The sequence below is a fragment of the Coccinella septempunctata genome, chromosome 1 (assembly GCF_907165205.1).
Source record: "Coccinella septempunctata chromosome 1, icCocSept1.1, whole genome shotgun sequence".
Lineage (NCBI taxonomy): Eukaryota > Metazoa > Arthropoda > Insecta > Coleoptera > Coccinellidae > Coccinella > Coccinella septempunctata.
In genome coordinates this window covers 50804977-50819030 of record NC_058189.1, presented here as the reverse complement: position 1 = coordinate 50819030, position 14054 = coordinate 50804977, and the positions used below count along the sequence as shown (strand labels likewise).

General features: G+C 34.4%; 3 protein-coding genes across 4 annotated transcripts; 2 read left to right on the top strand and 1 right to left on the bottom strand.

The window, feature by feature from the left end:
• The first annotated feature begins 26 nt into the window (after nt 1-26).
• On the top strand, nt 27-3345 carry LOC123306985 (rho GTPase-activating protein 19). 2 transcript variants are annotated; one of them, XM_044889250.1, is made up of 2 exons: nt 27-1572; nt 3133-3345. In XM_044889250.1, the coding sequence occupies exons 1-2, from the start codon at nt 354-356 to the stop codon at nt 3177-3179; spliced, it is 1266 nt and encodes a 421-aa protein (XP_044745185.1). In that variant the 5' UTR covers nt 27-353; the 3' UTR covers nt 3180-3345. The 2 variants fall into 2 exon arrangements, with proteins under 2 accessions (XP_044745185.1, XP_044745144.1); XM_044889209.1 differs by lacking the exon at nt 3133-3345 and having other exon boundaries at nt 30-2637.
• A 139-nt stretch (nt 3346-3484) lies between these two features.
• On the bottom strand, nt 3485-4025 carry LOC123307154 (small integral membrane protein 12-A). The gene is made up of 2 exons (XM_044889401.1): nt 3773-4025; nt 3485-3720 (listed from the first exon to the last, which is right to left on the bottom strand). Exons 1-2 carry the CDS (start codon nt 3900-3902, stop codon nt 3593-3595), a joined length of 258 nt encoding a protein of 85 aa, XP_044745336.1. The 5' UTR covers nt 3903-4025; the 3' UTR covers nt 3485-3592.
• Nucleotides 4026-5474: 1449 nt separating this feature from the next.
• LOC123311871 (DNApol-eta-like) lies at nt 5475-10155 on the top strand. The gene is made up of 5 exons (XM_044895984.1): nt 5475-5695; nt 5751-5885; nt 6270-6577; nt 8452-8710; nt 8784-10155. The coding sequence occupies exons 1-5, from the start codon at nt 5574-5576 to the stop codon at nt 10111-10113; spliced, it is 2154 nt and encodes a 717-aa protein (XP_044751919.1). The 5' UTR covers nt 5475-5573; the 3' UTR covers nt 10114-10155.
• Nucleotides 10156-14054: the final 3899 nt, after the last annotated feature.

Genomic DNA, 14054 nt, shown 5'->3' with positions numbered 1-14054 from the left:
ATTAACTGAAAATTTTTCTCAAATTATTCCTTCTATAATCATTAGTCAATCGCGAGAATTCAAAAAGACAAGAAAAGGTATGGTCTTTAAAAGAACAAGTTTTATGGTTTTTCGTTTTTCTATGGTGTCTGTTAAAAAAAAATGTCCGTTGATTTGAGTTAGTTTTCAAAATTTATTCTTCAACCTAATTATCAATTAAAAACAAATATCATTGAGATGAAATGAAAGTAATAAAGTTATCATCGTACATCGTAAAATGTGACGAAAACAATCTCGAATGGAATGAAGCCTACAGAAAATATTTTTGAATCAGAATTGAAAACCGTCTCACAATAGAACATCGTGACAAAAATATGAATATCCTGAAACTCGCAGATGAAGATTTGGCTGAAAAATTTCGCCAAGAGTTTTCTGAACAATACAACATTTTAGTTCGAATGCATCTTTCTTTTGTGTTGGATTTAAATACTGAGGAAAACGAGTATCTGAATGAAAAATCTAAAAACAAGAAGTGGAAACTAGTTTCTTTTATGAAGAAATCTAAATCAACAGATACATTAGAAGGGTTTCCTCTTACTCAAGAAGGCATATCTCAAGTTTATCAGTTAATTGAATATTTAAAAAAGGAACAAAATTTGAAAATTGAAGGTATTTTCAGAAGAACAGGTTCCTTAAATCGTCAGAATGAACTAAAAACTTTATTGTGCCAAGGTGTTACTATTGATTTGGAATGTGGGAATTTTAGTGTCCATGACTGTGCTTCAGTACTCAAGGTTTTTTTATCTGAACTTCCTGAACCTTTATTAACAGAGTGCCACTTCCCGGCTTATTGTCAGATAGCAGAATTATGTGGAATTATTGAGAAACCAACTCAAGAAGAAAAGTTGCTAGAAGCTTTACAGTTGATTCTCCTCCTTCTTCCATCTGAAAATAGAGTCCTGCTGAAGGATATTCTCGATCTTCTGCATTTAACAGCATCATATGAATATGCTAACAAAATGTCTCCAGATAATTTGGCAACTTTATTCACACCACATTTATTATGCCCTAGAAAATTGTCAGCTGAGCAGTTGCATGCTAATTCGCAAAATTTATCTGGAATAATTGCATTCATGATTACACACTGTAATGAAATTTTCAAAATACCACAAAAGCTAATAGTTGATTTTAGGGTGCGTTTTGAAAAAAGAATATTGCAACCTAAAATGTGTATGAATGAATCGGTAACAGATCAACACGCTGCAAACACTGTGTTTACTTTCATAGATCGAGAACTGACTGCAAAAGAAAATGAATCAAATTCTACTGAAACAGCAATAGCCCAACTATATGCTCACATTCAAAGTTTACCTGAATCTTCCAAGAAAAGAAAACTAGTGAAACAATTCAATAAGGAGAATGGACATGGAACTCCTTTACAAGTTTTAAGAAGTAGTGCACCGAAGAGCAAGAGCATAGGGGACTCGATAAAGAAACACATACTGAATAAGAAGCTTATGCGTACCATAAAGAAGCAGAGCTTATCGCAAATGAGATCTTCAAGTGAAGAAGTTTTGAATTCTCCAGCACAAGGTATTTTATCAAGAGCAAGGCTCTTTTGTACAAACTGTGATTCAAGCCCTGATAAAGGGAAAGAGGAAAAACAAAAATTTATGACTAACACATCAGATATGTTCCAACCTTTGCTTGATAATGAACATATACATAAAAGTTTGTCTGAGCCTGATTTAACTAATGAAGACGATGATCATCTTAACAATTCATATTTAACTAGTACACCTGCATGTTTTCCACTTTATTCATGTTTCACTCCAGAGGGATCTGATAGAAAATCAATGTCTCCTATTACAAGATCCACTCAAAGCATGACTCGGGCTATGCAGGAAACAATGATGACACCTAGAAGTCGAAAACCTGTTCTTTTGGTATCTGGAAACCACATTAATCATCTTTCTAAAATAGATTCCGTACATACAATAGATGATGAAAGTTCAAATCATGAAACCTGTAACAATGATGACCAACAAAAATCGAGCACGTCTTTAACGTCAACCTTCCGTGAATATTTAAGCTCTCGTGATATTTTAACTTGTTCAGGTTCACCAAAGGACTTAAGTTTCTCAAGTAGAACTGATGATTTCACTTCTGATGATTTAGAAAACTTGTCGGATAGTAAAATTACAGGATCATTACTTCAGTGTCTTAATGGAGATGAACCTGAAGATGATGTTGAAATGGACTCATCAGAAACTAATGAAAAACAGTTTATTCTTAAACCCAAGCAATTTGACGAGAATGGTCAACCAATCATATTTGAAACTTCTTTCTGAAACTCTCACTTGAAAGTTTTCTCCTCATTTAGATTCTACTATATTATCAAAATTTTATATTTATGTATATTATTTTTTCCAATATTTTTGATCAAGAACAATAACAGAGATCCTTAAGTGATCAGCAGCTCATTCAAAGGAACAGTACCTATAATGTTTCAACCAAAAATGCCAGACACTATTGATATTTGACGACTATTGTACCAATTGAACTCTTGTTATGTCTTGGCTATAATTAAGATGTTACTCATAATATCCAAACAAAAGATGATTATATTATATACCAATATAAATATTTTTTTTAAATAATTTAGTTGAAAATTCACCTCAAACAATGATTCGAAGCACTTTTTTGAAACTACTGAACAATCAACTTTTATTGATTATTGATTTAATTTAATTCAATATAAAAGTTGATCTATGCTAGTCTCATGAACTCTCATATTTTAGTTTTATCAAAATGAAGAGAATGGCTATTTCTATTTGGAATTCAAAGCTTATTCTCAATGGTTACTCTTCTAGCAAATTAAATTTTTGCAAAGGTTGGAGAACATAGAATGTTTTATCAGAGTACCTGGTTGTCACCACATGTTATTGTTGTGAATTCCGTTGTTTATAATAATAATTTATATTACGACTAACATTTCATATAATACATCATGAAATTTCTACTTCGCATGAGGTACATTCATTTTATACTGAAATGTATGTGTTGCATTATTTCCTTATTTTTCTTAGATTTCCATGCCTTCTCAATAAAATAGAAAATGTATCAAATACATTAACATTATTTAATTTTCAGCTTATCATCGGAGTTCTAGTTTAGATCCCCTGTGTGATGACTACTGAGCATTGAAGCTTTTGCTTTTTACTGCTCACTGATTGATTATCAGTAATGTTATACAAATTTAACAAGACTTGAAAAAATACCTAAGTTGAAAACAATTGTGTAATTTTTTTTATATTACATAATGTTAGAATAGATCAAATATGTTATTTTATTTATGATATTGAATCTGTGAGTTTGAATTATTAAACACACAATTTTTTTTAAAATGTTGTTTGGAGGTAATAATTTCCTCATTTTTGGTGCTTGGGTTGAAAGACCATACATGTTGAAGAATAAGAATGCTATTATCTACTGAAAGACACAATTCTAAAGAAATTCTATTATGATACATGATGAAATATACCGATTTTTACAGTTCTTATATAAATTTTCTGACTACCTGACATATTATGTTGTATCACAGTGAAAAAACTCATTGTAGAGAAGGTGAAAGATTTCGATTCAATGCATTGCCAGACAGTTTCAATTTTTCAACTTCTGTAGAGTTAGATAATGCTTCATCGCTAAGTAAACGATCACCTCTTGAGTCTTTGATTGCTTCTGAAATTGCGGTATTTTTTATTCGTTCAATAACAGAAATTCATATGATTACCATTATAGGGGGTATATTTGTCAGAAAGCCAACTTTCTAGATTATAACCTATAAATCCTATAATACCGGCAAACGGCAATGTTACATAAGGAGCGTAGCGGCTAGCAACTCTCATTAAAATGGGCCACATTCTAGTAATAATTTCCTGAATAATTAAGGACTTTTTAACGTCCTCATGAGACTTTCCAAAATTTATTCGGATCAGCACAGTACAGTTTCCACAGGTGCATAGAAATATTAAATATTTCAACAAACATAACCTGATTTAAACCACAAACCGGCAGTGTGAAGTTGGCTGACAAAATTCCGAAGATGCCCGAAGTAGCGATGGTCGCCAGTGGCGTACACCTATTCTTATTTTCGCCGGAATAACAGCTGCAATTCCTGACCTGCAAGGCCATGCTAATGAAAACCTCATACTCCTTAGAGATTCCACAACATATTACTAATTCTGTGGAATTGTCTGAGCGAGCAAAGTTTTTGGGAATTTATACTCGGATGAAAAGCTTACGTGGGAGTCCCATATACAAGACCTGTCGGACAAGTTAGCTCACACATGTTACTCCCTGAACGTACTGAGAAGATATTTAGATATACAAGCTCTGAAAGTCATGTATCAGGCTGTTTCTGAAATCAAATTTCGATATGGCATTATCTCAGAGACAGATTTGTCTCTGGCATGGACCCAAATATTGCTGCATCAGGTACTTCAACAGGGTCTCACCAGAGATAAGGGCGGAAACATATGAAACCTGCTACATGAAAAGGGTCTTCAGGTTGCTCATGGAGTTGGAACCATACTCCGTAGAAGAGTTCGTGAACTGAAACTTACATGAGTATATTTCTATTTTAGATACTAATTGTGACTTGGGGTTTCATTTAGAAATATAGAATATTATTATTATTATTATTATAAACAAAAGTATATTTTATACATATATCCACTATTCAACAATATGGCAAAATTTTCTACGAAATAAAAACGATAATTTCTAATGTTGTCATCTGTTTCCAACCTTAATACATGGGTATATCTTGTGAAAAAGTGATAAATTGTGCCATTAAAAGAAAAACCATGAACCTAAAGATTGTTGAAGTTTTTTCCATATAACTCTGAAATTGTCCATTGAAATTTTCATACAAATTATTGTTGACTATTCCAAAATTCATATTCCGTAAAAAAAATTCTTGTACTGCTTGCAGACTACCAATATTCGACTCTTTTCCGTATATATTACTTCGACTTGCAGATCTGCGAGACACGAAATTTTTTCCATATAACTCAACAACTGCGACTGTTAACAATATTTTCACAAAAATGATTTTTGACTATTCAAGATTCATTTTCTTCGCATACCCCAAAAGGGTCGAATAGGGGTAGTCTGCAAGCAGTACAAGACATTTTTTTTACGGAATATGAATCTTGAATACTGAATAATCAACAATCATTTGTGTGGAAATCTCATTTTGGCAGTAGTTAAAACATAGAAGTTATATGGAAAAAACTTCGTGCCTCAGATTGACAAGTTACTTACGGAAAAAGGTCGATTAGGGGTAGTCTTCTAATCTCATATCATTCCGAATTGCAGAAGCGTTATTTCGGCGAAAATAAGAAGAGGTGTACGCCACTGGCGACCATCACCACTTCGGGCATCTTCGGGATTCTGTCAGCCAACTTCCAACTTCACACCGATCATGTCATAGAGGAAAATTTGTTTATAAAGGTTATGTAAAATTTTAAAATTTCTAGAGAACGAACCGCTCTGCTGTTTTATTCAGAATAATAAATATCCTAAGAAATATGCGGGTAATTGCTCTAGTGGATATGGACTGCTTTTATTGTCAGGTAGAAGAAAAACTAAATCCTGAACTTCAAGGCAAACCTGTTGCTGTTGTACAGTATAACCTTTGGCGAGAAGGAGGGTAGGGGTTGTTAAAACTCAGATTTAGTTCGATAATAAATTTTTGTTTTGATTAGGATAATTGCTGCGAATTATTTAGCCAAAGCAAAAGGCGTGACTAAAGGTATGTGGAAGCACGAAGCCAAAGATTTATGCCCAGAAATACAATTTGCAAGAGTAGCTGAACTCCGAGGGAGAGCAGATTTAACGAAGTAGGTTTGATTTGTTAGAATGAAAGCCTCTCTTTCATTGTTGATTGTGAATTAAAGATGCATAAAGAAACCTTGTCATTTTCAACAAGGAGATTATCATTTTATACAAGCTAAGTTCATATCGGAGGTAACGGCTATACTCGATATTTCTTTGAGAGACGGAAAAACAAATGAATATATTAGAAGAACGAAAGTGGCAGAGATTTTGCAGGACATAAGACAAGGACAGAGGATAATAGATGAAATTCAAGGATAATAATATGGTAACCATGGACAATAAGAAATTATAAAACCGCAAGGGATCCAAATCTTCTTAAATATACAACCTCAATTACCCGACAATACATCAGTGTTCTTATAATAATTTGATTGAACCGATTCCAGATATCGCGAAGCTGGTAATCAAGTCGTTGATGTCCTCAGTACTTTTCCCATTCTTTTGGAGAGGGCTTCTATAGATGAAGCTTATTTAGACTTAACGGAGGCTGTGAATGCAGAATTGGGGAAAGGTATTTCGAGCATCCCTCTAGACAGGCTAAAAACTACCCATATTGTCGGTCATAACACAGCTGAGTTTATTTCAAGTATTAGCAGCGATCAGGACACCGATGGATTTTGTGAAGATGATTTGAAGTTGGCGATTGGCGGCATCATTGTGGAAAAAATGAGGAGCGATATTTATGAGAAAACAGGTTAGAGTTTAAACGTTGCGTGTTGATTGAAAAAAGTTGTCTCAAAGACTATGATGCAGAGGGCTTTTCAAAGTAAGCGCTCTTTATTTAAAATAAAATAGATTGTAAGTAATGAGTAATTGGTAGATTGCATTAGTTAATTTTGAAGTGTTGCATGCGAATTTATTTCATTTTGCGTCATTAAACACAAATTTCCAGAGCGTATGTGGCTTGAAAACCAGGTCTCTCCAAAGCTAGCAATAGCCACACACCTTCGACATGACACAAAGATTGACAGAGAGCAGAGTGCTTTCACTGCTTTTTACCAAGAAGATATAGCAAAGGAGGTGCAATAGTAGATAGGAAGTACTCGGGCCACTTCGGTATCGCCACACGCAACGTCACACTAACACGCATTGTTGCAGCTATCATAAAATTAGATGGTGCAGTGCAATAAATTTTCCTGATTTCATCCGCTGACGGAAAATATCTGCAGCTTTTTTTACGATTTATTCATCAGATAAACAACGTACTCGCACAACAGTTTAAGGTGTTTTAAATCATCTGGCCTCTGGAATTTCTGGTAAACAGGAGTTCTTAGATTCATTGATACACTATGTGCAGCCCCCATGCTGACTGAGAATCGGGTAGCAACTGGTATCGTTTACTGTAGCGAAGCGAAGCTATTTTACTATAGCTTAAATAGAATAAATGTTCCTATTTGTCAAATACTGTTTGTGCTGTTATTTTTTGGAATTGCACAAATTTCACAAAATAAACGTAACTCGGAATATGTTACAGACTAGAATAGTAAATGGTTACGAATTAATCAATATTAGTTGTCCTTATCCATTCTGGAATACCCTAGATTCGGGTGACTTGGGACGATTGTTGAATTCAACTAGTTATATTTTCCAAACGGTGACCTATTTTTATCTGAAAAATAGGTTCGAATATGCTTAATGACTCAGACTATTGATTAGGATATATACCATGCTTCAGAATTAGGATATAAATTTTGAAAAAATAAAATATACTTGTCCCAAGTCACTCACCGATTTGGGAGGCTTGGGACACAAGTTATAATCTATTAATTTCTCAACTCTCAAATGAAATATAGGTGACTTGGGACGGTGTATAGTTTTGAAAAATTAGAATTTGTGATTATATAGTTGAAATTCGGTAAGGAAATTAAATGATAAACCCCTAATACAGCGAAAGTAAATATATTGCAACTCAAATGTAAAAAAAAACTAAACAAAACAAGGGAACTCTGATTCCTTTCATTCTTTGGTGATGTCCTTGTGGAAATAACGTAAATAATAGTATCCTGCGAAAAATCGGCATATTTCCTGCTGCCAATGCGCGGCTTGTATCTATTCGGCATTGTCCCAAGACTCCCAAGTCACCCTATGAAACAACAAAATAAATGAATTAGATCCGTGTTGCCGTTCGATTTGTAAACAACCTTGTTTCATGACGTATTTAATATCCCAATACATACCCCACGTATCCAGAAAAAGGATTACACATACACAAAGTGAAACACATGTACAGGACACTAGAAAGTATAAGGCCCATTTACTCTCTTGAATTCATTAATTTTTCCTGTCAATTCAAACACTCTGGTCATGGCAAACTCAACAGGAATTAATTGTTAAACTAACCGAAAAGACGCTACACAATCTTATAAGTTTGTCTCTTCATTCATAAATGGTAAGAAACAAAGAAATCCGCAAGGGGGGTAATTTTCCCAAGTCACCCGAATCTACCGACCTCGGGCGACTCGAAATATTCGTGGGAAGATGTTTTTCATTTTGACCTAACTCTTCACCTTCATATTCAACCAAACTGGTTGTTTTCGTCATTCTAATAACTATTTACTTCTTGTGCAGGTTATAGATGCTCTGCTGGAATAGCACAGAATAAAATATTGGCAAAGCTGGTATGTGGTTTGCACAAACCCAATAAGCAAACAATTTTACCTGGAAATGCGATACCTCAGTTTCTGTCAGAGTTACCTTTGAAGAAAATCAAAAGATTGGGCGGTAAATTTGGTAGAAAGTTATCAGAAGAATTAAATATTAGTAAAGTTGGTGAGCTATTCAATTTTTCACAAGAAGAACTTTCAAGGAAGTTCGATTCCAAAGTGGGGTGAGTATAATGGAAAGCATTAACACATTTACGCAGATTTGAAATAATTTTTTTTATTTTCACCATTTTCTAGGCAGTGGTTATACAATATCGCAAGAGGAATAGATAAAGAACCAGTTCAACCAAAACTACTTTCTAAATCGATAAGTTGTTGCAAGAGATTTCCAGGAAAGAACGCCCTCTTCCAACAGAAAGATGTAGAGTACTGGATAAACGAATTAGCTATAGAAGTTGCACAAAGATTAACAACAGATCGAGAGCAGAACAACAGAAAAGCAAAAATGGCAACAGTTAGTTATGTTCAGTGTGTTAATTCGAAAGATGTGAACACTTCCAAGACATTCTCACTAAGGTCCTATGAATCAAGTATTATTGCTCAAGATGCTTTTGAAATTTTGAAGAAGTCTTGCAACAAAACGAATGGTTTGTATTATTTGAAATATTTGGGAATAAGTGTTGGGACCTTCGAAAATCTCAAAAATATTAAGGGTATAAAGTTTTTTTTGGAGAAAAAGAATGCGAAGGTGAGACAGGAAGTCAATGATGTGAATCCATCAAAACTTATGGAAATGAAAGAGGAGAAAGACAAACATGAAGATTCTGAGTTACAGAAAACTAGTGATCTGCAACATGGAAGTGATATTTCTTCTCTTTCTATGAGCAACAGTTCAACAGGGGAACTAAGAAGGAATGATTCTTCACATAATGATTATGATTCATTTGAAAATGAAGAAAAAACGAGTAAAAACAGTGAATGCAATGAAAGACTGTGTGATGAGGAGAAGGATTCTGTGAAAGTAAATAGTTCTTCTCACTCAGAAAGTGATGAAGAAATTGATGAGGACAATATGAAACATTCTTTCTTTGTTCGATATTTCAGTCAAATAGCTAATAAGAATATTGTTGATTGTGATAATGAATCTTTACCAAGAGAAGGAGACCATGAATCCTTTTCTAGAAATTCTGAAAATAGTGTTGATGAAGCAATCACGAAGCGTGATTGCGAAGAATGTGGTATGGCAATTGACGTTGATGACATAAGTTCTCATATGGATTATCATTTTGCTTTAAAATTACATGAACAAGACAAGTCAACCGACGATAATTCAAGTTCTAGTTCAGATCAATCTTGTAAGAAACGAAAATTTGTTGAATATGAGAATGCGTCTACATTCTCCACACCTCATAAACTTATGACTACCACAGAATCAACAGAACTGTGTGAAATATGCAATCAGGAAATCAGTATCTCAGAAGTATTAAGTCATTCTGATTACCATACTGCAAAAAATTTGGAAAAAATGTGGAATGCTGAAAATATATCAGCTGATTCAATTAAAAATAATGCAGAAAAAATGATAGGTAATAGCATACTCCGATACGTAAAAAGAAAGAGTAGTTGACAATTTATTTTATGAGGTATAGGTAATGAATTATATACGATGAATTTTATTGATTTGATCACTGTTATTTATATGTATTTTATACAATTGTTTTCAGATTTTTATCGAATAGAATTTCGATATATCTGTTGTATAGGAGCTTGAAAATGTTCAATTTTAGAATCTTATTATGACATATGCAAAATCCTTTTTAAATTATCACCCAGAGTTGCATGGATATGTTTATGTTAGACAGAAAATGAATTTTCACAGGAATTATGGAAAACCTTGATTTGCATGTGAATTCAGATCCAAAGTATTTTTTGTTTGGAAATTTTTCCAGATAATTTCCCCCAGCGAAAGCCTTCTGTGATTGAAAAAACCAACCGTTAATAAGTCTTAGGAAATAATTACTGCTGTAGAAAGACAATTGCTGAAAATAAATATTCCTTAGTGTTTCAATTGATGAGCTAAATGCTGGTTCAGATTTCAGGAATGGGGAATTCTCCTCAATTTGGTTTATCACTGCATATGCAAGTTTAAACTGAATAATTATGAGTTTCATTCATGATTTTTTCAAATTCACCGCGGAAACTATTCAAAATCATCCTTCAAATATGAGGTTTTAAAATTTAAATCGCTTTGTGCGGAGTTTACGATTTGGCAACAGCGCATACAAGACAATGAAAAGAACAATGTCCGATCAGCTTGTTTATAAAATAACAGCTGTTGGTCTACAGGCGTGAACTTACTGGCGAGCTTCAACCGCAACCGGCCATAAAAATCCCATAAAATATTACGACCTTCCTCGTTCGTCGCAGACTTCATAGACGGCCATCTTTGTCTATCTCATCAAGTTAATGCATTTGTTGTCCTTTATTATCAAGGCATATTTCAGCCTATGTTGCCAGCTTGTGCAATTCTCACAAAGCGCTTTATACTTTAAATACCCATTTTTATTTTTCATTTTTAAGTGCTTAAAATAATTTTTTTTGGGGAAAGGTTGAAATGGTTTTTTCAAAATGTGATGTTTCAAAGATATTTCATAAAAAATACATCATTTTCCTCAGAAGGAGTATTCCCTATTATCTATATGAAATTTACAGAAAATAAAAATATTCATTTCAGAATCGAATGTTTTTTATTCCTAAAACCAATTTCAATTTTTTGCTTAATACAATCTTTTTCGCCCAGTGCTTCGAATACTGTTGGTGCTACACAGGGCAGTGTAGGCAGGTTGAAGCTTGTCGGCGCATGCTACCAGCACCGGCTATTTAGTCGAAATTAATATTCAATTCTTTAGAGCAGGTTTAAGGAACTGGTTATCGTATTGTGAGCAAGCGCACCCTAATTGAATTCAATTCGTATGATCATTATATTTGAATAATGATTAAAGACATGAGCTACTTGAAACTAATGACTAATCTTTCTTTATGAAGTATGGGCTGTTTGTGTAAATTAATTACATACATTTATGGCTAGGCGGTGCTCTTGGCTCATTCGAGAAGATTAAAAAACCTTTCGTCATAATTTTCTAATATTTCAATCAAGTGATGATATTCGCCATATCCTAATCTGAAGCGGTTTATGGGATGAATACAGACTTTTTCTCTTGCAAATTTGAAAACTACCGAATATAGAGCATTCATATCATCAGATAATGATATCTTGATTTATTTTTGTTTTAAACAGAACTACCAGCTTCAGCCTGCATTTACTCTGTCCACCATAAGCGGAAAAAACAGCGCTGATCGTGACTTTATTTGGTGTATAAAGTCACTGTACTGGCCACCAGTAAGCGGGTTACCTGCTTCCACTGTGTTTCTACACCACAGGGCTTGGTAATCCCTTTTTCTGGTTCATATCAATGATCTGTACGCAACGGACAACAAACAACCGCTTCCTCTCCTTTGCAGACGAGACTACACTTTACTCCAGCATTTCCTATGACCAACAGGTCTCCATTCCCGATCTTAACATCAACTTAGTTACTTTCCTAGTCCCGATCACCAGATAAATCGTAAACTGTATGATTATAGCATAGAGACAAGATGTTGAGTCAGCACTCAGCACGGACTTCAACGATTGGGGTTCCAGGAACCTCGTGAACTTAAATTAATCGAAAACGCGGTTAGCTGTTTAATCAACAAAATCTGTTGCCTATATTAATGAATGAGCAGACACCAGGGACTCTCGAGTCGGATCCTATAGGATCCAACTCCAACATGATCCTCTGGCAGAGACAACAACAAGTTATCTCTGTCCTCTGGTAAGTAGCATTGGAAGCAGTTTCTCTGGAAAGTAAAGGAATATGTTCGCATACTATAGTTCCAGAATACAGAATCTGAAATTTCTATAGTGTATCTTTTTTCCCCCGTACCATTCTCCGATGGTAAATAACGAACGCCCCTATACGATTCCCATCGATGTAAAACACCGCCCCGTTATGTGTGGTATAAATTTTTCTGATCATCGTTCGTCACATGGGTGATAGTTCTGCTTCGCACACAAATGACACTTATACTTCGGACATAAATGACACTAGTGCTTCAGACACAAATGACACTAGTGCTTCGCACACAAATGACACTTGTGCTTCGCACACAAATGATACTTGTGCTTCGTGCCAAAGATGACACTTTTGATTCGACTGATGTTCGATCCCTTCACACCGAATGGAAAAAATGAAATTGAAATGAAAACTTCCACCTTTTTCATACGGAATTTTTGGGTATCGCATCGTGATGAAATATAGCCGGTCCCCGGACGTCGAAAAAGTCAACTTTGACAAGAAATTATTTTACCTAAGCGGCGCCTCATACCGTTTGGTGCATTTTATTGCAAATTTCGATATAGATTAGAAGTGGAGAGATTTTCGATTTCAAATAAACGTCTTTCCATTTTGCATTCTGTAGTAGTAAACCTTCACTACTTTCCCTTGTTTCGTACAACGTATCGTTCTCACAGATTTCTATGCATTTCAAGTGGACCTTAATTACCGAAACCACCGTATTGCTTATGCGTATAGTTATTGGTGAATTTGGGATATGAGGAAATGCAAATGAACACATCATGCACTTCGGACTCGCGCTCTCCAATTCCTGGAATTGCTTTGTGACATGTTGGAGAACCCGAATCTGAATGGCAATTCTCCCCACTAGTATACTTACTGAAAACCATTTCCTTGATTATTCTTGATTGGAGTGAAATGGGTTCTTCAATCAAAATTTGCTAATTAGTTTCTCTAGTGTGTATAGACTTAGTTGTTATTTTAAAATAACCATTCAAAAAGCTAATTACAGATAAATATAGAAACGAATTCAGATGTTTTTTCACCCCGAGTATACCCGAAACGATGAATAGACTTAGTTGATATTTTCAGGGGGTACTTGAATTTCGATTTCTTCACTCAAGAAACATGTATTTTAGTAGTGAAAATCGATCAATGGTGCGAAGCATTTTTACTGGATTTCCACTTATACCAAAACTATCTAACAAAATTCAACATAGACTTACCGGAAGAGAAAAACATCCGTTTTCAATAAACTTTATCTACCCATAGTTTCAGTAAATGACGATAATAGAAAATAACCATTCCAAAAACTATATACAAATAAAAATCATAGAAATGAATGCAAAAAAAGTTTTTCTTCATTAGATGTTGATAATAACCAGAAATCACAATATAAATACTTGCAAGAGGTAGAATCTTAGATGTTTGACAAATGTCTTCATGTCTTCAACACTAGAGGCTCTACACTCTACATAGAATGGAAGTTTTCTTGCCGAACTATTGATTTGAGAAATTCGTGTGGAGTGGGACACATTTCTTAAAACGAAGGCTTTTAAAATGAGGTATCACTAATTCCCCATTCAGATTCTTGGTTTTATAGCGCCCTCTCTTCATGCAAGACTTTTGAGTAAAGGTATGGTTTCGGTAGTACGTCGGATATGCCTGCAGA